This window comes from Bacillus rossius, chromosome 17 (genome assembly GCF_032445375.1).
Source record: "Bacillus rossius redtenbacheri isolate Brsri chromosome 17, Brsri_v3, whole genome shotgun sequence".
Lineage (NCBI taxonomy): Eukaryota > Metazoa > Arthropoda > Insecta > Phasmatodea > Bacillidae > Bacillus > Bacillus rossius.
The window spans coordinates 22,913,560-22,932,121 of NC_086344.1; the positions used below are offsets into that span (position 1 = coordinate 22,913,560).

General features: G+C 39.4%; 1 protein-coding gene across 1 annotated transcript in view; it reads left to right on the plus strand.

Moving 5' to 3' along the window:
* Positions 1–18,562, plus strand: part of LOC134540896 (transcription intermediary factor 1-alpha-like) — a 92,744-nt gene that overhangs the window by 58,634 nt on the left and 15,548 nt on the right. The window contains exons 9-13 of the mRNA XM_063383935.1: positions 2,402–2,625; positions 4,762–4,939; positions 6,522–6,681; positions 8,450–8,639; positions 16,015–16,167. Coding sequence (XP_063240005.1) covers positions 2,402–2,625; positions 4,762–4,939; positions 6,522–6,681; positions 8,450–8,639; positions 16,015–16,167 — 905 coding nt within the window. The remainder of the gene's footprint in view (positions 1–2,401; positions 2,626–4,761; positions 4,940–6,521; positions 6,682–8,449; positions 8,640–16,014; positions 16,168–18,562) is intronic.

Genomic DNA, 18,562 nt, shown 5'->3' on the forward strand with positions numbered 1-18,562 from the left:
TGTAAACGTAAGACATTAGGACTCGGTTCCCCTGAACTATGAAACATTTTTTGGTAGATAATACTGTAACGAACACGAGAGACCAGACCACGATGCCAGGTTCGGAGCTGGTTGGCAGCCCTGCACGGCCGCTGGTGTCAACGTGCGGTTCGTTGACGTAAGACATGCCACATCGCCTGGCCGGATTGCAAGGGTCCTCGCTACCCCCTTCCCCTCTGCACCGCACACGGCATCCTTCCTCCCCGCTGTTATCTATCGTCAAGTGGCTTTGAAATTTCCGTGGGCCACCGCGCGGAGTGGCGTGAATGTACGCCACCTTTCTCGACTGTCCGGGCGTCAGGTCGGCCCAGAATGACGCGACTCGTCATGGCTACTCTCGTCGGTTCGAGAAGGGCGCCAAAGTACTTGAGCAGCTACGCGATGGAGTGCCGCGCGGATGCCGGGTTCCAAGCAGATTCCGAGCTAAGGGAAGTGCGACATTGCGAAGAGGGTGAGAGACAACCTTCACCCCCAAGAGTGGTGCGAGACTGTGTGTGTGTGGACAGGCACGAGATAAGGGGCAAACCAATGTTGAGCCAAGCTCCAGTGAGGAGTGCGAACTGTGGAACTCGACAGACATACATTTTTAAGTGCCAGTATTTGTGATGTGATTGGACATTTTTAAGTACAATTATTTATTAATAATGTAAATATATTAGTAATCAATAAAACTGTTTTAAAACTAAATTGGGCTATCCCTTAAGAACCCAGTTCTCCCCACATTAAAAACCGTAACAATACTCAGCTATAGTCCAGATATATGCCTGACCCCCACCCCGTAGCATGATGATTGTGGCGACTTGACAGCTCAACTATTGTCCTTGTTATCCAAGCATGCAAACACTGGACAGTGAAAGTAGAAATTTAAGCTTCTCCTTTTTACCACACTTTAAATTTTAAAAAGTGTTGGATAAAGCCTAAATGTACTGAAGAGAAATAATATTCACAGGAAGAAGTAGTAAACAATTTTACACTATTACTAAACTCTGTTTATTTCACTCATTAACTTCCTTTTTTATCAACTCGCTCTCCTGGCAAGCCCTTAGGGGCATAGTAAGGTCAGAGTTGATCCACTACCTTACAGCTCTCATTCCTCAGTTTAGAGTATTTTTTTTATCACTCTCTTGCCTTTCTCTGGTAGGATGTGTATCTGCCCCAGTGAACCACATTTTTCACTGCAGCAGATTTCCTACCCGTGTTGATTATAATAACTATTCTTGAAGAGGAAGGAGGAAGACTATTTCCTGCTATGGGGTGGTGGTAGTTTTAGCAAAACCAGGGGCGCTTTATTACGTAGATAATCACTTGATTTTATTATTATTAAATAAGTATTAAAATATTTGGTTGCAAATATGTAAGTGGAAATAATATTGTTGCGAACGCGAGAGACCAGACCGCGACACCAGGTTCAGAGCTGGTTGGCAGCCTTGCGCGTATCACGTGGCGTAAGGCATGCCATGCGTGCCTGACCGGATTACAACGGTCGTCGCTACCCCACTTCCTCCTCCGCTCCCCGCACATTGTCCTACCTCTGCGCCATTATCTAAAGCTCAGCGGCTTTGGGAATTCCGCGAACCTCCGCGTGAAGTCGCGTGAGGAACGATGCTATTCTCGATGCTTCGGGTGTCAGGTCGGCTCGGAATGACGTGACTCGTCACAACTGCGCTCGTCGGTTCTGGAAAGACTGACCGACGACTATTTAAGCCACAACGCCAATCCTAAGTGTGAAGGGAAGTGCGACATTGGCGACGGAGTACAGTGAGAGTTCGGCGACAGAGTCCCACAACGGAGTTCCACAAGGAGTGCTGCGGCGAGAGTTGCGCGAGAAGTGCGGCCCAGCGAGGTGTGCAGTGTGAAAGGATTTGACAGACACTGAGACAGACACTGCGAATAAACATTCTTAATTGTGAGTAATTGGTGATTAGGCATTTTAAAGTGAGATTATTTATTAGTGATGTAAATATTGGTAATTAATAAAACTGTAATAAAACTTAATTGGGCTATTCCTTACAAACCCAGTTCTCCACACTTCATTTAATCATAACATTATTTTAAATTATTTTCTAGCTATATGATTTTACTTGGCTCATTCTTTTCAACTAAAGAATTTTTGTCCCCCGCCCATAAATTTTAATTCTTGTTACTATAAAAATTTCCAAGTCTCTAGACAGTGATAATGTACTTTGGTATGTATTTGATGGCAGGACACTGCCGCACGTTGATTGCGAACCCCGACTGTTAGGATGATGATGGTGGTGGTGGTAGTGTGTGTTCCTGTTGTGGAGCCAGCCCCCGCGAGAGGTGTGTGTGTGTGTTGTGGATCTTGTTGCAGTATGAGACGTGTGTGCGTGGCTGGTTTCAGGCGTGGCGGCCGCCCACCAGCGGGCGCCCCCGCCCCAGAACCCGCAGGTGGACGAGTCTTTCAGGATCACCCTGAAGACCCAGAGCCACCCGCAGGCCGGCGCGGGCCAGCACGGCCGGGCGGCCGCGGGGCACGTCACGGTCACATCGTCAGTGCCAAAGACGCCCAGCCCTAGCCACGCACGCACCGAAGACACCGAGAAGAGCCTCGACAAGTTCTGCCAGGTAGACAGCATCTGCAGTTGAACCTCATTCTAGTGTGGTGGAATGCTTCTGCATTTGATCCTCACACTAATGTGGTGGAAGGCATCTGCAGTTGATCCTCACTCTAATGTGGTAGAAGGCATCTGCAGTTAAACCTCACTCTAGTGTGGTAGAAGGCATCTGCAGTTGATCCTCACTCTAATGTGGTAGAAGGCATCTGCAGTTGATCCTCACTCTAATGTGGTGGAAGGCATCTGCAGTTGAACCTCACTCTAGTGTGGTTGAATGCTTCTGCAGTTGAACCTTACTCTAGTGTGGTGGAGTGCTTCTGCAGATGAACCTCACTCTAGTGTGGTGCAGTGCTTCTGCAGTTGATCCTCACTCTAATGTGGTAGAAGGCATCTGCAGTTGAACCTCACTCTAGTGTGGTGGAGTGCTTCTGCAGTTGAACCTTACTCTAGTGTGGTGGAGTGCTTCTGCAGATGAACCTCACTCTAGTGTGGTGCAGTGCTTCTGCAGTTGATCCTCACTCTAATGTGGTAGAAGGCATCTGCAGTTGAACCTCACTCTAGTGTGGTGGAGTGCTTCTGCAGTTGAACCTCACTCTAGTGTGGTGGAGTGCTTCTGCAGTTGATCCTCACTCTAATGTGGTAGAAGGCATCTGCAGTTGAACCTCACTCTAGTGTGGTGGAGTGCTTCTGCAGTTGAACCTCACTCTAGTGTGGTGGAGTGCTTCTGCAGTTGAACCTTACTCTAGTGTGGTGGAGTGCTTCTGCAGATGAACCTCACTCTAGTGTGGTGCAGTGCTTCTGCAGTTGATCCTCACTCTAATGTGGTAGAAGGCATCTGCAGTTGAACCTCACTCTAGTGTGGTAGAATGCTTCTGCAGTTGAACCTCATTCTGGTGTGGTAGAATGCTTCTGCAGTTGAACCTCACTCTAGTGTGGTAGAATGCTTCTGCAGTTGAACCTCACTCTAGTGTGGTAGAATGCTTCTGCAGTTGATCCTCACTCTGGTGTGGTAGAAGGCATCTGCAGTTGAACCTCACTCTAGTGTGGTGGATTGCTTCTGCAGTTGAACCTCACTCTAGTGTGGTGGAATGCTTCTGCAGTTGATCCTCACTCTAATGTGGTAGATAGCATCTGTAGTTGAACCTCACTCTGGTTTGGTGGAATGCTTCTGCAGTTGATCATCACTCTAATGTGGTGGAAGGCATCTGCAGTTGAACCTCACACTTGTGTGGTAGAATGCTTCTGCAGTTGAACGTGGCCCTTGTAGAATGCTTATGTAGTCAAATCATGATGTGGAATAACGCTTGTGTAGTCAAGTCTTGCACTGTTCATTTAACCTTGCTGCAGTAGAATGCCTATTTTGTCAAATCCTGATCTCGTAGAATGCTAACAGTCAAATCTCACTCTAATAGAAGTCTTTATGTATTTTATAATGGCTTGTGGTAATATTTATTTTTTCTTAAGAACAATGTGTAAGAATAAAGTATTTATGCCATTCAGGCAACAGTGAAAGTCTTAATCAGGTGCTGTCGGGACCATTTATACGCTTGCTGGATCAGTTATTTCACGGGATTATTGAATGGGAATATAGTTTTTAATTGAATACCAAAGAAAAATTAATTTACGGTACAATGGTACTGCTGCTCCATAGAAAGAAAAATAATCATGGAAATGTACCAGTGAAATGTAAAAAAAAAAAATTATTTGTAATCCACTAGAAACAGAAAACACTTTACTGAAATGCAAACCGCCAGTAACTATAAACTCTGAGCAAACTAAAAATAACAAGATAACAGTGAGTGCCCAACCGTAGAAAAGCTGGATTAAAGACTTTTCACTGTACTAATATATTCAGCGAATGTATTAAATGTGCAATTGTGTTAAAAAGGAATTCAAATTTAGCGCCATCCATTGTATCTATTTCCCGTTTATGTTTGTTAATATAAATTGACTGTTTTTATTTTGTGTTGATAGAAAGAAACTGTTATCGTTTTGTCTACGGAAATAACAAGAACATGTATGTGTAGAAGTATGAAATAAAATTGTGTTTAATTACGAAAAGTTATCAACTTGATTAGTGCTTTATGTAATAAAAGAGTTTAGTTTTTATTTTAGTATTTTTTTTTTTTTTGCGATGTCGTGACAGGAGTCTGTGAACGACCTGATGGCGACCATAGCAAAGCTGGACCGCAACGGTATAGAGGTTGTGCCGGAAGGCCAGAAGAACGGGGACTCCCCTCTGGTGGACAGCTCGACGGGTCTGGACGACGTGATGGGCGACCCCAACTCCCTGGCCCTCCGCACAGCGCCCGCCGCCGTGGACGGTCAGTCGACGCCTCGACGCATCTCCTTTGTCTTTCTGTTATTCGTTTTGCGCGCGTGAACATGAGCTTTGAATATGTATACTGTATAGAAGTCGCGAGTGGATAGGATTTAATCTACGTTTTTTCAGAAGCGCATGATGAGCAGCTTGGGAACTTCACCGCTGCAGAGCACTGCCTTAACGCCCTGTATCATCTTAGGTTGTTATTTACACATTAGAGCGCAGCACTGTCGCCCGCTGTCATTCCCCCGCACCCCCCACCCAGCATTCACTGCAGCTCAAGGTCGTTCAACGGGAGTTTGTGCGTCACAAAACTGTAGGGATGAGAGGTGGGGTAGAGGGTGGGTGGAGGACGACGCGTGTTTGAGGGAGGGTGGGGAAGGGGTGTTTGAAGAGTTCAACACTTGTCCGCTAGGGACCACCACAAGTCGATGCCCTAGAGATGGTGGCGATTGCGGCGGTGAATTAACCAACTACCTCAAACCGTATTAGAAATTTTAACCTGGGCTGGCGACTTGTATACAGTATATATATTCAAAGATGAGTGACCTCTGAATTTTTCTTTTATCATATTGTTCAGAATGTAAGTCTATGTTTTTGTGCTCCTTCCCCCTTCCCCCTTCTTATCATCATTTTGCTCCCCCTCTCTCCTTTTTCTATCCATCTTTCTCCTTCTCTCAATCCCTCTTTCTCACTCCCACTCTCTTATTCATAACCTCCATTACCCTCTCCCCCTGTCACACTCTTACCCTGTTCCCTCTCTTTCACACTTACCAACCTTCCTTTTCTATCAGGATGGCAAAACACTTTTAGTTGTAATGAAGCTAACTGTTAAATCATTGCTGATTTGTTAACATCGTTCTTTGTCACTTCATGTCATCTCATATGATCCTTCCTTTGAGTTTCTTACAAGCATAATTCAGGACCGAGGCCATGCTGAATTAGTAGAGCCCAAAATTTTATGGTGTTGTAAAAAAACTAAGTCCGTCTTTTGCGCGTGGCTGCAGTATTTGAAAACTTGGGTCGGCGGCTGTGTCGACAATCCTTGTTCCTATCCCCTGCTTTTGCAACGGCAGGCGGCCACGCTACGAGACACTGTCCCACTATTTCATGCTGTTGCCACTGACGGACCTCAGGGGATTTCCAAGCCACACCCGTAAATATATAAATGATTGAATTAAATATAATAATTTCTGTCTGTTTACAAAATATGGTTCTAGATTTAAAAAAAATTTATCTTATTTTAATGATAGTCACATTACAAGGAAAACCATACAAATCTAAATTAATTAAGAACCTCGGAAGGGCCTAAGTCTAAGAGGGGCTAATGCTATTCATTCTTTATGTTGCCGCTGGCGGTGCTGCGAGGCTTTTATGCTTGTGCGCTACGTGTGTGTCGTAACAACTACATATATTAGCCTTTACACAGCTAACCAATTGCTATCCATTTTGACTTCAACTTCAGAGCAGGCGCCCGCTCCGTGGTCGTGTAGATATCTCGCTCTTCGATGTCGGTGGCATGGGTGTTAAGTGTGCAGGGATGTTTCTGAAGTGGTGTTGATGTGTCTGGGATGTGCCCCCAGACGGGGACAAGAGCGGGAGCAACGAGTCCCAGAAGGACGACCCCAACGAGGACTGGTGCGCGGTGTGCATGGACGGCGGGGAGGTGGTGGTGTGCTGCGACAAGTGCCCCAAGGTGTTCCACACCTTCTGCCACATCCCCAAGCTGAGCAGCATACCCGAGTGAGTGGCCGGAACCCCGATCTTCTCGAGTTCTGACACCAAATATAACTATGGAATATGAATTGAAGTGGAAAGTTTAAAGTTACGACTGCTTGAGCATACATACCAGAACCATGTCGCGACACCTCCGGACCGGAACAGACCCCAGGCCACAGGGGGCCCACCAATTTATAATCCCAGTGACGTCACGGTAATCGGCGAAGGGGAGGAAGGAGGGGGAAGGTGGCGGCAGAGTGGGAGGGGGAAAGGAACGGAGGCTGTCGGCGGCGTGAGTATGAAGTGGCGTCCACTTCAGAATAAAAAAAATTAGAATTTGAATGTCACATAAAAAAAAATTCTGCTTTGTGTGAAACATAATATGAAGTGTAGTTTTATTCTGGCAAATTATAGACAGTTAATGTAGTATTTATAGTGAAACGGTTACAAATAATAGTTTGTTTTCATGTTTAAAACTCAGGTATTTTTTTTATCATCCAAACAATTTTTTTCCACTGTTTTAGGAGACAGTAGTGAAAAAACTTTGAGTACTTTTTGTATGTTTTAAAACTCTTTGAGTCCCCTTAAAACATCCAAACAGGATGTTTATATCCCACAAATGACTTAAATTTTGTGTATAACAAACTCACGAGGTATTTGTAAGTAAACGAATATTCGTTATTTTGAAGTGTAAGTATTTGAGGTCAAATCGAATACGAATAGTTTATTATTCGTATTTGAAAATTCAAATATTTGCACAGGCATAGTTATTGGTGTTGAATTTTTTAATTTACCGTGTTTTCTCGCATAATCGTCGCACATTTTATTCTAAAATCAAGTTTGAAAATTATGGGTGCGACAATTATGCGGAAGAAAAACAAACCCGTTAATGGAAAGAACATTTATTTTAAAAAAAAAAGTGGAGTATACAAGAGTATGCCAAAATATTTATATTAATAATTCATTAAACATAAAAACCTTTCTTCAACTTTAAATAGAAAAACCTACCTGTAACGGGAATGCAAGGCACTTGAATCTGCGATGTGAACTAACGCATAACTATTGCCCTAGTACACATTTACCACGAAAGAATGCGGGCCATCAAATGTAGTTAACTCGGCACTCAACAGAGAGCGCGCGTTGCATGCAATCGGCGAGATGATATTCGACTACGTGTACGCGCTTTATACGGGAAGCAACATAACCAAACACGAATGATGCCAACTAGCGCTGGCTACATGTTCATAAGCGGTACACCTCGGCGACGCAGACTATCAGATAAAGGAAATAACGTTTAAAAACATCTTTAAAAGATGATTTACATGTCATGCAACTTCATATTTCCGCTAATTAAATAAGTAAGTGGTAATGTCCGAATAAATATTAGATTTCTACTTTAAAATACATTGTTTTATACGGAAAAGAAATCTACCTAATTTTGACGGCCAAAAATATAGGTGCGACAATTACGCGAGTGCGACATTTATGCGATAAGAGTGTACTTTATTTCTTCCAATATTTGTCTTTAACCCTTTTTCCTGGAATATTGAATCATTATAATACTAAGGATTTGATGTTATTTGAGGTTTTGACTGACTCATCCCTAATTTTGTTAAATATATTAGTTTTGCCTACATAAAAAAAAAACAAAGAAACAGAAGGCTGTGAAAAAGTCAGTAATTGGTTCAGCAGGTACATATTTGTGGACAGCGAGTGAATGTTGATCAGCCGTGAGTGTGGGCGAGTTGTGCACGGCACTAGTGTTTCCAACTGCCGTCGGGTGTGCGCGCAGCGAGAACGAGACGTGGCAGTGCCTGCTGTGCACGAGCGCGCGGGAGATCCTGAACGCGCCCAGCCCCGGCCCGGGCGAGCGACGTCCGCGCGGCCTCGGCAGGGACCAGCGGCTGGCGGAGCGGATCGTGCTGGAGCTGTACTGCCAGTACGAGCCAAGCCTGCACTTCCGGGAGGTCGTCAGCCCGGAGGTGGGTCGCTTCCAGCGATGCCGTGTTCCCTCTTCCGGCTCCCCCCCCACCCCCAAGCTTCCAACGATGCCGTGGCATTGCCGTGTTCCCTCTTCCAGCGCGCGTTTGTGTTTGTATGCGTGCAATCTGTTTAGGGGCAAAATAGGAACAGACACACACCCCATCACTAGTGCGACCCTTACAGTGGATATAGAGGCCTGTGCGAGTGCTAGTTTTTTTTTTTTTTTTTTTTTTTTTTTATGCAAAACTGAATATCAGTCGAATGTTTTAAAATATTTGCAAAGTTAAATATGGTTCTCAGAAAGGCTGTGTTACTTTTATTTTATAAAAAAAATACGGGATTTAAGAAAGAAATAATAGTTTTTTTAACATTTACAATGTTTGAACCGATTAGTAACCCATTAGAGCCCAGCATCCTGGTTGTGGGACACTTTATCACTGCCGTTATAAAATAACCTTAGGAACAAGTTGCGGCTCCAGCTGTCTCGCAAAGAAAAACAAAGCTAATGTCAGAATGTTTCGTATCCTTCGTTCCCAAACAAGAGCTGGTTTTTGCTTCAGGATGTGGAAGTGGGCTGTATTTCTCATCACGTGTACTCTGTTTCTGTTTTATTTATTATTTTATTGTGGTACAGGCAAGTTTACTTTTGACGTGAATACGTCTTTAAAATTGCTTCCGTAGTGGGAGACAATTCAAAAAACGAATGATAACAAAATCGGGGGATACAGTTTGGTGTTGCAGCTTGCATATCTATCATCTCCATCCAAAATTTAATTACACCTTTGGCTAGCTAAAGGATCAAAGAATTTGTTACGATAAGTGAGGACTGTGACGCATTGCACGCGGTGGAGGGGGAAGCACCGCCATTTTGAGTTCATTTTGATGTTTTTCGAGATTTGTATGATTACAAATTTTGATACCAGTAATGAAATGTTATTTCTTCATAGGAATGTTTTTCATTGGCAACTAAATTTCATCTGCACCAAGATGGAGATGTTCCACGACTATTACTGATAAATAATTACAACAAATATATGGGGGGTGTTAATCACCATGATTGGCTTTTGGGAAAGCATGGAATCCATGTCAGGGAAAAAAAGTGGTACTGGTACCTTGTGACTCTGGTGATTGATATGGCAATAGTCTATGCTTTCGCACTTTATGGACTGATTCATGATCTAGATGCTCCTCGACTATGTAATGGAACGGGGCTTCGGGTCAAACACTTGGGGCAGAATATACTTGGTGCCACTATTTTAGCAGGTGTTGGTAAAGGGGAAAGTGATACCATACCTCGAATCCCAATTATCCCTACGGATCTACCGTTCCAATTCAAAAGAGTTCAGTTTCCCGTCAGGCTTAGTTTTACTGTTACCATCAACAAAGCGCAAGGGCAAACATTGCAGGTAGCAGGGGTGCATTTTGAAAAGCCATGCTTTTCCCATGGCCAGCTATATGTAGCCTGTTCGCGTGTGTCCAATGCTCGAAATCTACACATATTTGCACCGGACAGATAAACATATAACATAGTATACAGGAGCATCCTAGAATAATACTCTGATTTAAACTCTTTTAAAGAAAAATGAAATTAATATTCTTTAATACTTTGAAACTTTTAAATGTTAGTATTTAAAATTATTTATTTTTTTGTAACGGTACATATTTCAATAAAGCATGTTTTCGGTTTTTTAACCTAAATTGTATGTTGGAATTTTTAAATACTGATGATCCCAGTCACGCAAAAAAAATTACCAATTTTTTTCTTTGCGATGATCTTTGATACTTATTTAAGGACATCAACGCAAGCGAAGCCACGGGTAAAAGCTAGTATTTTATATAAATTAGTAGGAGATGATATATTTCTGGTATGCCATGCCACAAAATATGTGGCTAACAAAATCAAGTGAACTAATTTGTACTGGTTTGTTAGCCTGATAATAGCTCATGTATTATTTATGTACTTATCACAATCAATGTAGCTTCGCCAGTAATGTATTATGAAAGCTACTATCTAGCGCAGTGGTTCTTAACCTTTTAGTAGGGTTGTGCGAATGTTCGGTATACCGATACCGAAATCGAAAATTTGCTACTTTCATTTTCGATTTCGGTAAGAATTTCATCTGTCGAAGTTCGTTTTTAGCGAAATATTTCGAGTCAAACGAAAGTTCAATAGCTTACCGAAGTTTGTTTGGTCTAGTTGAAAAAGAACTCGTAATTTAATAAAAATGTACAGTAAAATACCGGTACAATAACGTACCTTATTATAACGTATATTTCACTTTAACGAATTTTTTTTCAGTCCCCGCCAAAAATCGTATCTTCGCCATGCAAAACGGTTTCAGTTTAAAGTATCATATTTTCACTATAACGTATAAATTCTACTAGTAGTGTGGCATTACTACACCAAAATTTACTTAAACTGGTAAATATTTTTCCAGCTAAATGATTAATGTAGTAGAACAAAGGTACACAAATACCACCACAACGTATTTTCTAACCTCTAAATTCTCAAAACAAAGTTAACAAACAGTTGCGCGCACAACCATAGATTATACCGTACGTAGTATGCGACGTGAGCAACACAACACCATTCGATACATCGAAAGACGGAGGTTTGAGAGAAGTATTAATTATTTAGACAAAAGTGTTACGCTACGCTAAAAATACTGTTTGATGTCTGTGCCGGGATTGTTTATTGTTATTGTTGAGTTTATTTTCAGGTTACGTTATTTAGACACCGCATTGCATTTGTGCTACAATATGAATGATCCTGGAGATAAAAAGAAACGAAAGCAATTCACGCTTAAGGAAATAGTGGATATACTCAGAGAACTAGACAAGGGGAAAAAAGCAAGTCGCAGTTCCGAATACATATGGCATTGCGGCTCTCCTGTAGCTATTTTTTTAATATATTTTTTTCTCTTTGTAAAGATATGTATGCATGTTTCAGTACTTAGTACAAAAACTTGAGGTACTTGTAAGTACTTAGCACTGAGATTCTACTGTAATGTCTTTATATGATTTGCTTGTTATTACTAATAATGTAATAACATATGCAAATCATATAAAGACATTAATTAGAAAAAAGATTTCCATTAAGATTAATTTACGTGGTGATGAAAAAAACTCACGTTAATGAAAATACGGTAAAATCATGATTTGAATAAACATGGCAGATAAAGTAAACAAAATTCAACCGTGATTACAGTAGGCCTAGGTAACAAAACAAAATCATGCAATATTTGAAAAATTACCTGATTCATTTGCTTTCAAACAGTAGTGTAGGTACTATATTCGTAAAACATACATTCCAGAACTGTTAGTACACTATTTAGTATTTACCGTATACACATAAACAAAGAACGTACCTACTTTTATTCGCGCACAGCCAAACAAAAACATTGGCGTCTGCTTTATTTAAATTTTACATACTCTGACTGGCATATAAAATCCTCATAATATACAGCCAATTAGACAAAGAGGTCAACAAGTCACTGCATGTAATGACCACTTGGCAGCAACCATTTGTTATGTTTTGTTTTGACCATGTCCCTTGCCTGGTCTACAGCTTCCTGAGCTAGCCATGTGTGACAGTGGTGCAAGATAGCGGCCGTTCCGCAGTATTCACATATTTTTTCATCAGTACCATGCACGTGATAAATATATAATAGACTGCGACATTACGACTGTAAAGGAAATAGTCTGTGCGCTGAACGATCTGGATTGATTCTTGAAATATACGAATGACATGGGTCTGTGTTGTGTGGTCTAGGGTGGATGTTGATTATATTAAATAGTAATATTTATATATACATCAAAAGGCACCAAAATGATTTATGTAATATAATTTATTACTGAAGAGCAAATTTTGGGGCACTTTTTTTCTTTGTTGATTAAAAAATTTCGCTTAACTTTCGTTATCTCATAGAAAAATTCATTTTCGTTTCACTTTCGCGAAACTTGATAAATTTTCTTTCACTTTCATTTTGTGTGGATAAAGTCACTTTCGCACATCCCTACCTTTTAGTTATGAGGGACCATTTTACCAAATGTATGTCTTGCCGGGGACCACCCAGTTGGTTTACCTAAAAACCTAAATTAAGGGTTGTTTGATAAAGAAAACAAGCACAATTTTATAATTAGCACTCGTTTCTTAATTATTTGGCAAAAATCTAAAAGTTACAGATTTTAATTTAATGTGATTTTTGTGGCTGCATACTCTTTACTAACTTCTGAATTCTTGGTTCAGTGCTACTCAAAGCTAAACGCATGTCGGCAGTGGCATCCAACCGATTTCGATGCTTGTTTTTAATAATCAGAAGCGTCGAAAATCCCTGCTCGCATAGATACGTCGATGAAAATAAAGTTAGGTAACGTATAGCAATGTCTTGAAGCTTTGGAAAAGAAATTGCTTTTTGGCTCCAATAATCTTCAAGATTTATTCCTGATTCGAATGTATCTTTTAAGTTCGTGTCGTGTTGCATTTCAATCACTTCTTCTTGAATTTCATCAGAGACTTCGGAAACGTTGACAATGAAAGGATTCCGGATCAGTTTCTGAATACTTTTGTCCTCACAGTCAGGAAAATAGCGATTGAATTCACTTTTTAAATTAGTCAAATGGATCATCATGTTCTTCTGAATTTCTTCTTTAATATCTGCACCTAGTCCGTCAATAATTTGGTTGAGCGTATCAAATGCAGAAAAGTTTTTTCTTTCGACCTTATTGATCCATAGCTCGATTTTAGCAATAAATGCCCTGATTTTATCTTCATATGCAAATATGTTGCTCATGCCTTGCAACTTCAAATTTCCTGACCCTTGCAGTTGAAGGTTCAATTTATTTATTTGCGCAAAAAAGTCGACCAAATAAGCAAAACGTACCTTATATTCGGGCTCGCAGAACTGATCTAGCAACTCTTTTTCCGTGTTAGTTAAGAATATTTGTACTTCCTCTCTTAGTTCGTACAGCCTCCACAGCATGTTTCCTTTGGAAAGCCAACGAACTTCTTTGTGGAAAAGCAGAGTTTCGTGTTCAGAGTTCATGTCAGAACACAACTGTTTGAATAGACGAGTATTGAGTGCACTCTTTTTAATGAAGTTAACTACTTTTATAGCAGTTTTCAGAGCCATAGTGAAACTTTCCGGGAGCGTTTTGGCAGCCAATGCTTGACGGTGAATAACGCAGTGCGTCGTAATTGAGGAGGGATTTTTGGTTTTTATCAATGCTGCAAGACCAGAGCGAGAACCAAGCATAGCAGGAGCACCGTCAGTACAAAACCCGGCAAGCCTTTCCCACGTAAGTCCATGTTCCTCCATATATTGACTTATAGCATTCATAACATCTGCACCTTGCGACGTCGTTTTAAGTTCATGAGAAAATAATAACTCTTCTTTAAACATTTTATTGTCCTCCAAAAATCGAATAAATACAAGTAATTGACAGCATTGCGAAACATCGGTAGACTCATCACATTGTAATGCAAAATAAGGGCTGTTTTTAATCTTGTCAATAACTTGGTCTTCAATATCAGTTGACATTTTTTGAATGCGTGACTTAACTGTGTCATTAGAAAGCGGTATTTCACGAATTTTCTTTTGAGCTTCCGCGCCTAAAAGCTCCTCTGCAACTTTGAGCATACAGGGCTTTATTAAAGATTCGCCGATTGTGTGTGCTTTTTTCGATTTCGCAATCAATTTCGAAACTTCAAATGATGCAGATAATGTTTTTTTCAGATGTTGAATAACTTGTTCCACTGGGTCCAAGTTTCATTTTTTTAAGATTTGTTAGTTTGCCTTCAAAGAATTCTCGCGAATGGTTACAGAACTTCGGATGCACGGTCTTCAAATGACAGTCTTCAAATGACATTCCAACTTTGCCGGTTTTAAAGCGTCGTTAGAAAGAACAGTTGCACATAAAACGCATTGCGGTCTAGTTTCTCCATTAATTTCTATTGAAGTAAATCCCAGCTTAATATAGTCGTCGTCATATTTTCTGTTTGGTGGCATTTTCCTGAAAACAAAGTTTTAGTGATAATACAGACAGGTATAATCTTATGTATACCTTATGTATTACATGTATACCTTATCTTATGGATAATAAAAATGTGTTGTTTTGACAAGCTTTTATTTGTGAGGTCTATGGCCAGCTGTGGGAATGACGGTAAAAGTATCTACTACTCAAGATGTATCAAATGAGCCCAAATACGTCGGTATTATTAAGTAGGTACCTATACTTACATATACATCATAATCTGCTCAATTATACCAAACAATTGCGTTGTCACCGAAATGACATTATTATGTATTCCCGACTTTGCCTCTCAATTGGTTGAGAATAACTGCTTTGAAATATTAAGTTGTAATGGTACGATTCCACCAAAATACTGTGCAGCACAGTGCAGCACACCGGTGTAATCGTACCTTAAGGTTTAACCCGATAAAACAAACAATGCAAGTCAAATAAGGCTCGTTTTTAATTGCTCACTAAAACGGTTAACCTAACCTACAAAAGTACTGAAATGTGCATTATTTTCCGTTTAATAAAAATGATTAAAAACAACAGTAGGTACCTAATAAGAAACCTAGCAGATTTACAATGTGACGAAAATAAAGTAAAATTAGTAATCCGCAATTAGTTAGTTGTGTGGCATACCTAAACCAAATAGATAATATTTATTTTACTTACCTACGTAGTATTTATATCTGGAGTAGTTATTTACTATAAAAATTGCACAACAAATAGTTTAATTCCAGTAAATAATGTTACGAACTTAATTAAATAAACTATTTGAAAGAATGGTTATAGAGTTGCACATTATTGTAATGCTATCGTATTATTGTAGTTTGTTTGTATCCGTAATTTTATTGGAAAACCAAATGCTATAGACATAATTAGCAATACAGTAGTCTTACTACTCTAGTATGTATTGTGAAACCACAGAATATAGTCTCTATCTGCTGCCTATGGTGGGCATTATGCTATACTGTAAAACAAGCTTTATGGTTATTTAGTTTTAGTTTTGAAGGTAAAAGTGGCATCAAAACCATTTTATGGCAAAATGAGGTGCGAACTCCTGATAAATATACGACACTCCCCATTTCTCAGATCTGATTTATTTAAGATCTCTAAGTACGTAAAACAATAAGTTTCTATTTTAAATAGTAGAATAAGTGATTTGATCAAAGTTTTTTCTTTTGGTAGATGAAATAAATTCCAATAATTTGTAGTCAAGAACCAGTGTAACAGAAGCTTCGCAGAATCCTATTACAGTTGCACCATTATTATTTTTTTTACTTACATTGTATACAGTTTGCAGTGAAATGTACATTTTTTCAACATGTCACAATTTAATATTGTGATTTTCTTCCCCAGGTCAAGGAATATCACAGCATTATCAAGAAGCCAATGTCGTTGGATATAATCCGTCGTAAGCTAGATCCCAATGACCCGGAGCATTACTCAAACATCCGTGAATTGATAGCAGACATAAGACTTATCTTCAAGAACGCGTACCTCTTCAATCCTGTAAGTACACTTCATAGGTTTCGTGTAAAGTAATCACTCTCTAAGTGTAGATGCTTTACCTTATCTCTCGCCTGCAGTCGAGGTGATTTGATTCCCGGCATGGTTAAACCCTGATTATTTTCAATTGGGAAACAGGGTGTCAGTTAAGTGAGATCTTGGGTTATTCAGGAGTATGCCCATTTTACACCAGTTAATTCTAGCACTGTTGCATATTAAGTGATATTATTGTTTACGTGATGTTAAACTTTCTTTTATTTTCTTCTTGAGCCCTTTTTACCTAAATACCCCATTTCATAAAGAATAACTTCAGTTGCCAGCAATTCATTCTGATTTCAGTTTTTGTAATGACTTTTTATTCAACATTAGACATAATAGTATTACTCAAGTATCTCTAAGCGAAGTTTTCACTAAATCACACTTTCTTTTTTCTTCCTTTCCTCTAGTGTATTCTTGTAAAGAAAATAATGAAACTTATTTTAGCTTTTTTAAATATTACTTGGTTGGCAAACCAGCATTATTTTTGAATTTTTTTTAATGGATATCATTGGTTAGTTATTGTATATCTGTGAAATAAAAGTTATTTTGTAGTCTAGTATTTGAAATAAAATTTAATACTTTTTCTTGCATGTTAGTGAATGTGAATTAAGATGTGGTTTTGGATCCACTAGTGCCGATTACAGTGTATGTCATAAGATGTGATAATAAAGATAAATATGCAAAAACTCAGAAAACAAGCCAAAATCAGGTGCTGTCAAAGAAAATTGCACAGAAAATTCAGTGGAAAAAATTGGTCAAAAAATTATTCCTGTCCAGACGGACAAGTGGGATAACAACAATGAGACAGTAGCAACAAGAACAGTAAATAAAGACAAAAGACCTTGAAAAACACTACTACAAACATGATGATAGTAAACACATAAAATGGACAACACAGAAGGACAGGCAACCCAGCGATGTAACAAAACAGAATTTTCTGGATACCACAACAATGACGTCTGTTCCCGTTCTCAGGCACAAACAGACTGATAGAGGACACTGGAAAAAAAAGTTGTTGCATACCTTGACCCCCCTCCAAGTGCGGTCAATGACAGGTGAACACAGCCAATCAGAGGACTGTTAGCCTTTAATTGGCCGCACCTGGAGAGAGGGTCGAAGTTATGTACCATCTGGTTTACAGTGTCCTCTATCAGTCTGTTTGTGGCTGATAATGGGAACGGATCTCAGTTTGCAAAACGTCGCAACTGTTGACTTCAGAAGCCTACAGTGTTTGTCTGTGCCTGTCATTGTTGTAGTGTCCAGATTTTCTGTTTTGTCACATCGCTGGGTTGGCCCGTGCATGTCTGTTTTGTCCATTATAACTGTTTAAAATCATTGTTGTGTTGTTCTGTTTGTCGTTTTCTGTCTTGTTGCTACTGTCTCATCATTGCTTGCCCTCTGTGTCCGTCTGTGCTGTAATAATTTTTAGTCTTAATTCTTTCATGGAAATTTACACTGGTTTTTTTACATTGCCTGATTTTGGCTTGTTTTCTATGTGTTTGCATATTTATCTTTCTTGTCTGTTATTGAAGTTTCCTTGTGACATACAATGCATTCAGCAATGGCAATGTCCAAAACAACATTTTAAATCAAACTGCCCAATCGCAATACCAGTTAAAGAACGTGCTTAAGGGGGTAGGATCCTTGATTAATTTACTTCTATAATTTTGTGTTTTTGCTCATTATTTTTAATAAATTCTTAATAAATCTATTTTTTATTGTTTGTAAAGTGTTCTATAAATTTAATACTAATTTATTTAATAATTATTATAAACCTAGAGCCCAAATTTTATGTGAACCCTAGCATGAACTAAGAGCATGTAATTGTGTTGTATGCAGTTTTAAATTAATTGTTTGTGTTTGGCTTTGTTGTGTATTACTCATTTTTTGTCTATGATTAATAAATCAATAAAAAATTGTTTTTACCACAATCCTACAAACTTGAGTTTTTCAGTGTTTTGAGTAATCCAGATTTTTTTTTTTTATTTATGAATGATATACAAAAAATTAAGTAATTCATGGCAAGGGCTTCATACAAACAATTTATTTGAAACTATGTACTAAATACTTATCATATGTATAAAACATTGGACTTTTAGTAAGGATCCCTAATGTTATTGATAATACATAATATAGCCTATATAGCCTTCCTCGATAAATGTAGGTACTATCCAACACTGAAAGAATTATTCAATTCGGACCAGTGGTTCCTGAGATTAGCGCGTTCAAACAAACAAACAACAAACAATCAAACTCTTCAGCTTTATAATTTAGCATAGATTCCCAGGGTGACGATTGGTCGGGAAATTCGGGAAAACCTGGAATTACCCAGGAATATTTTGCCTCTGGAAAAATACTG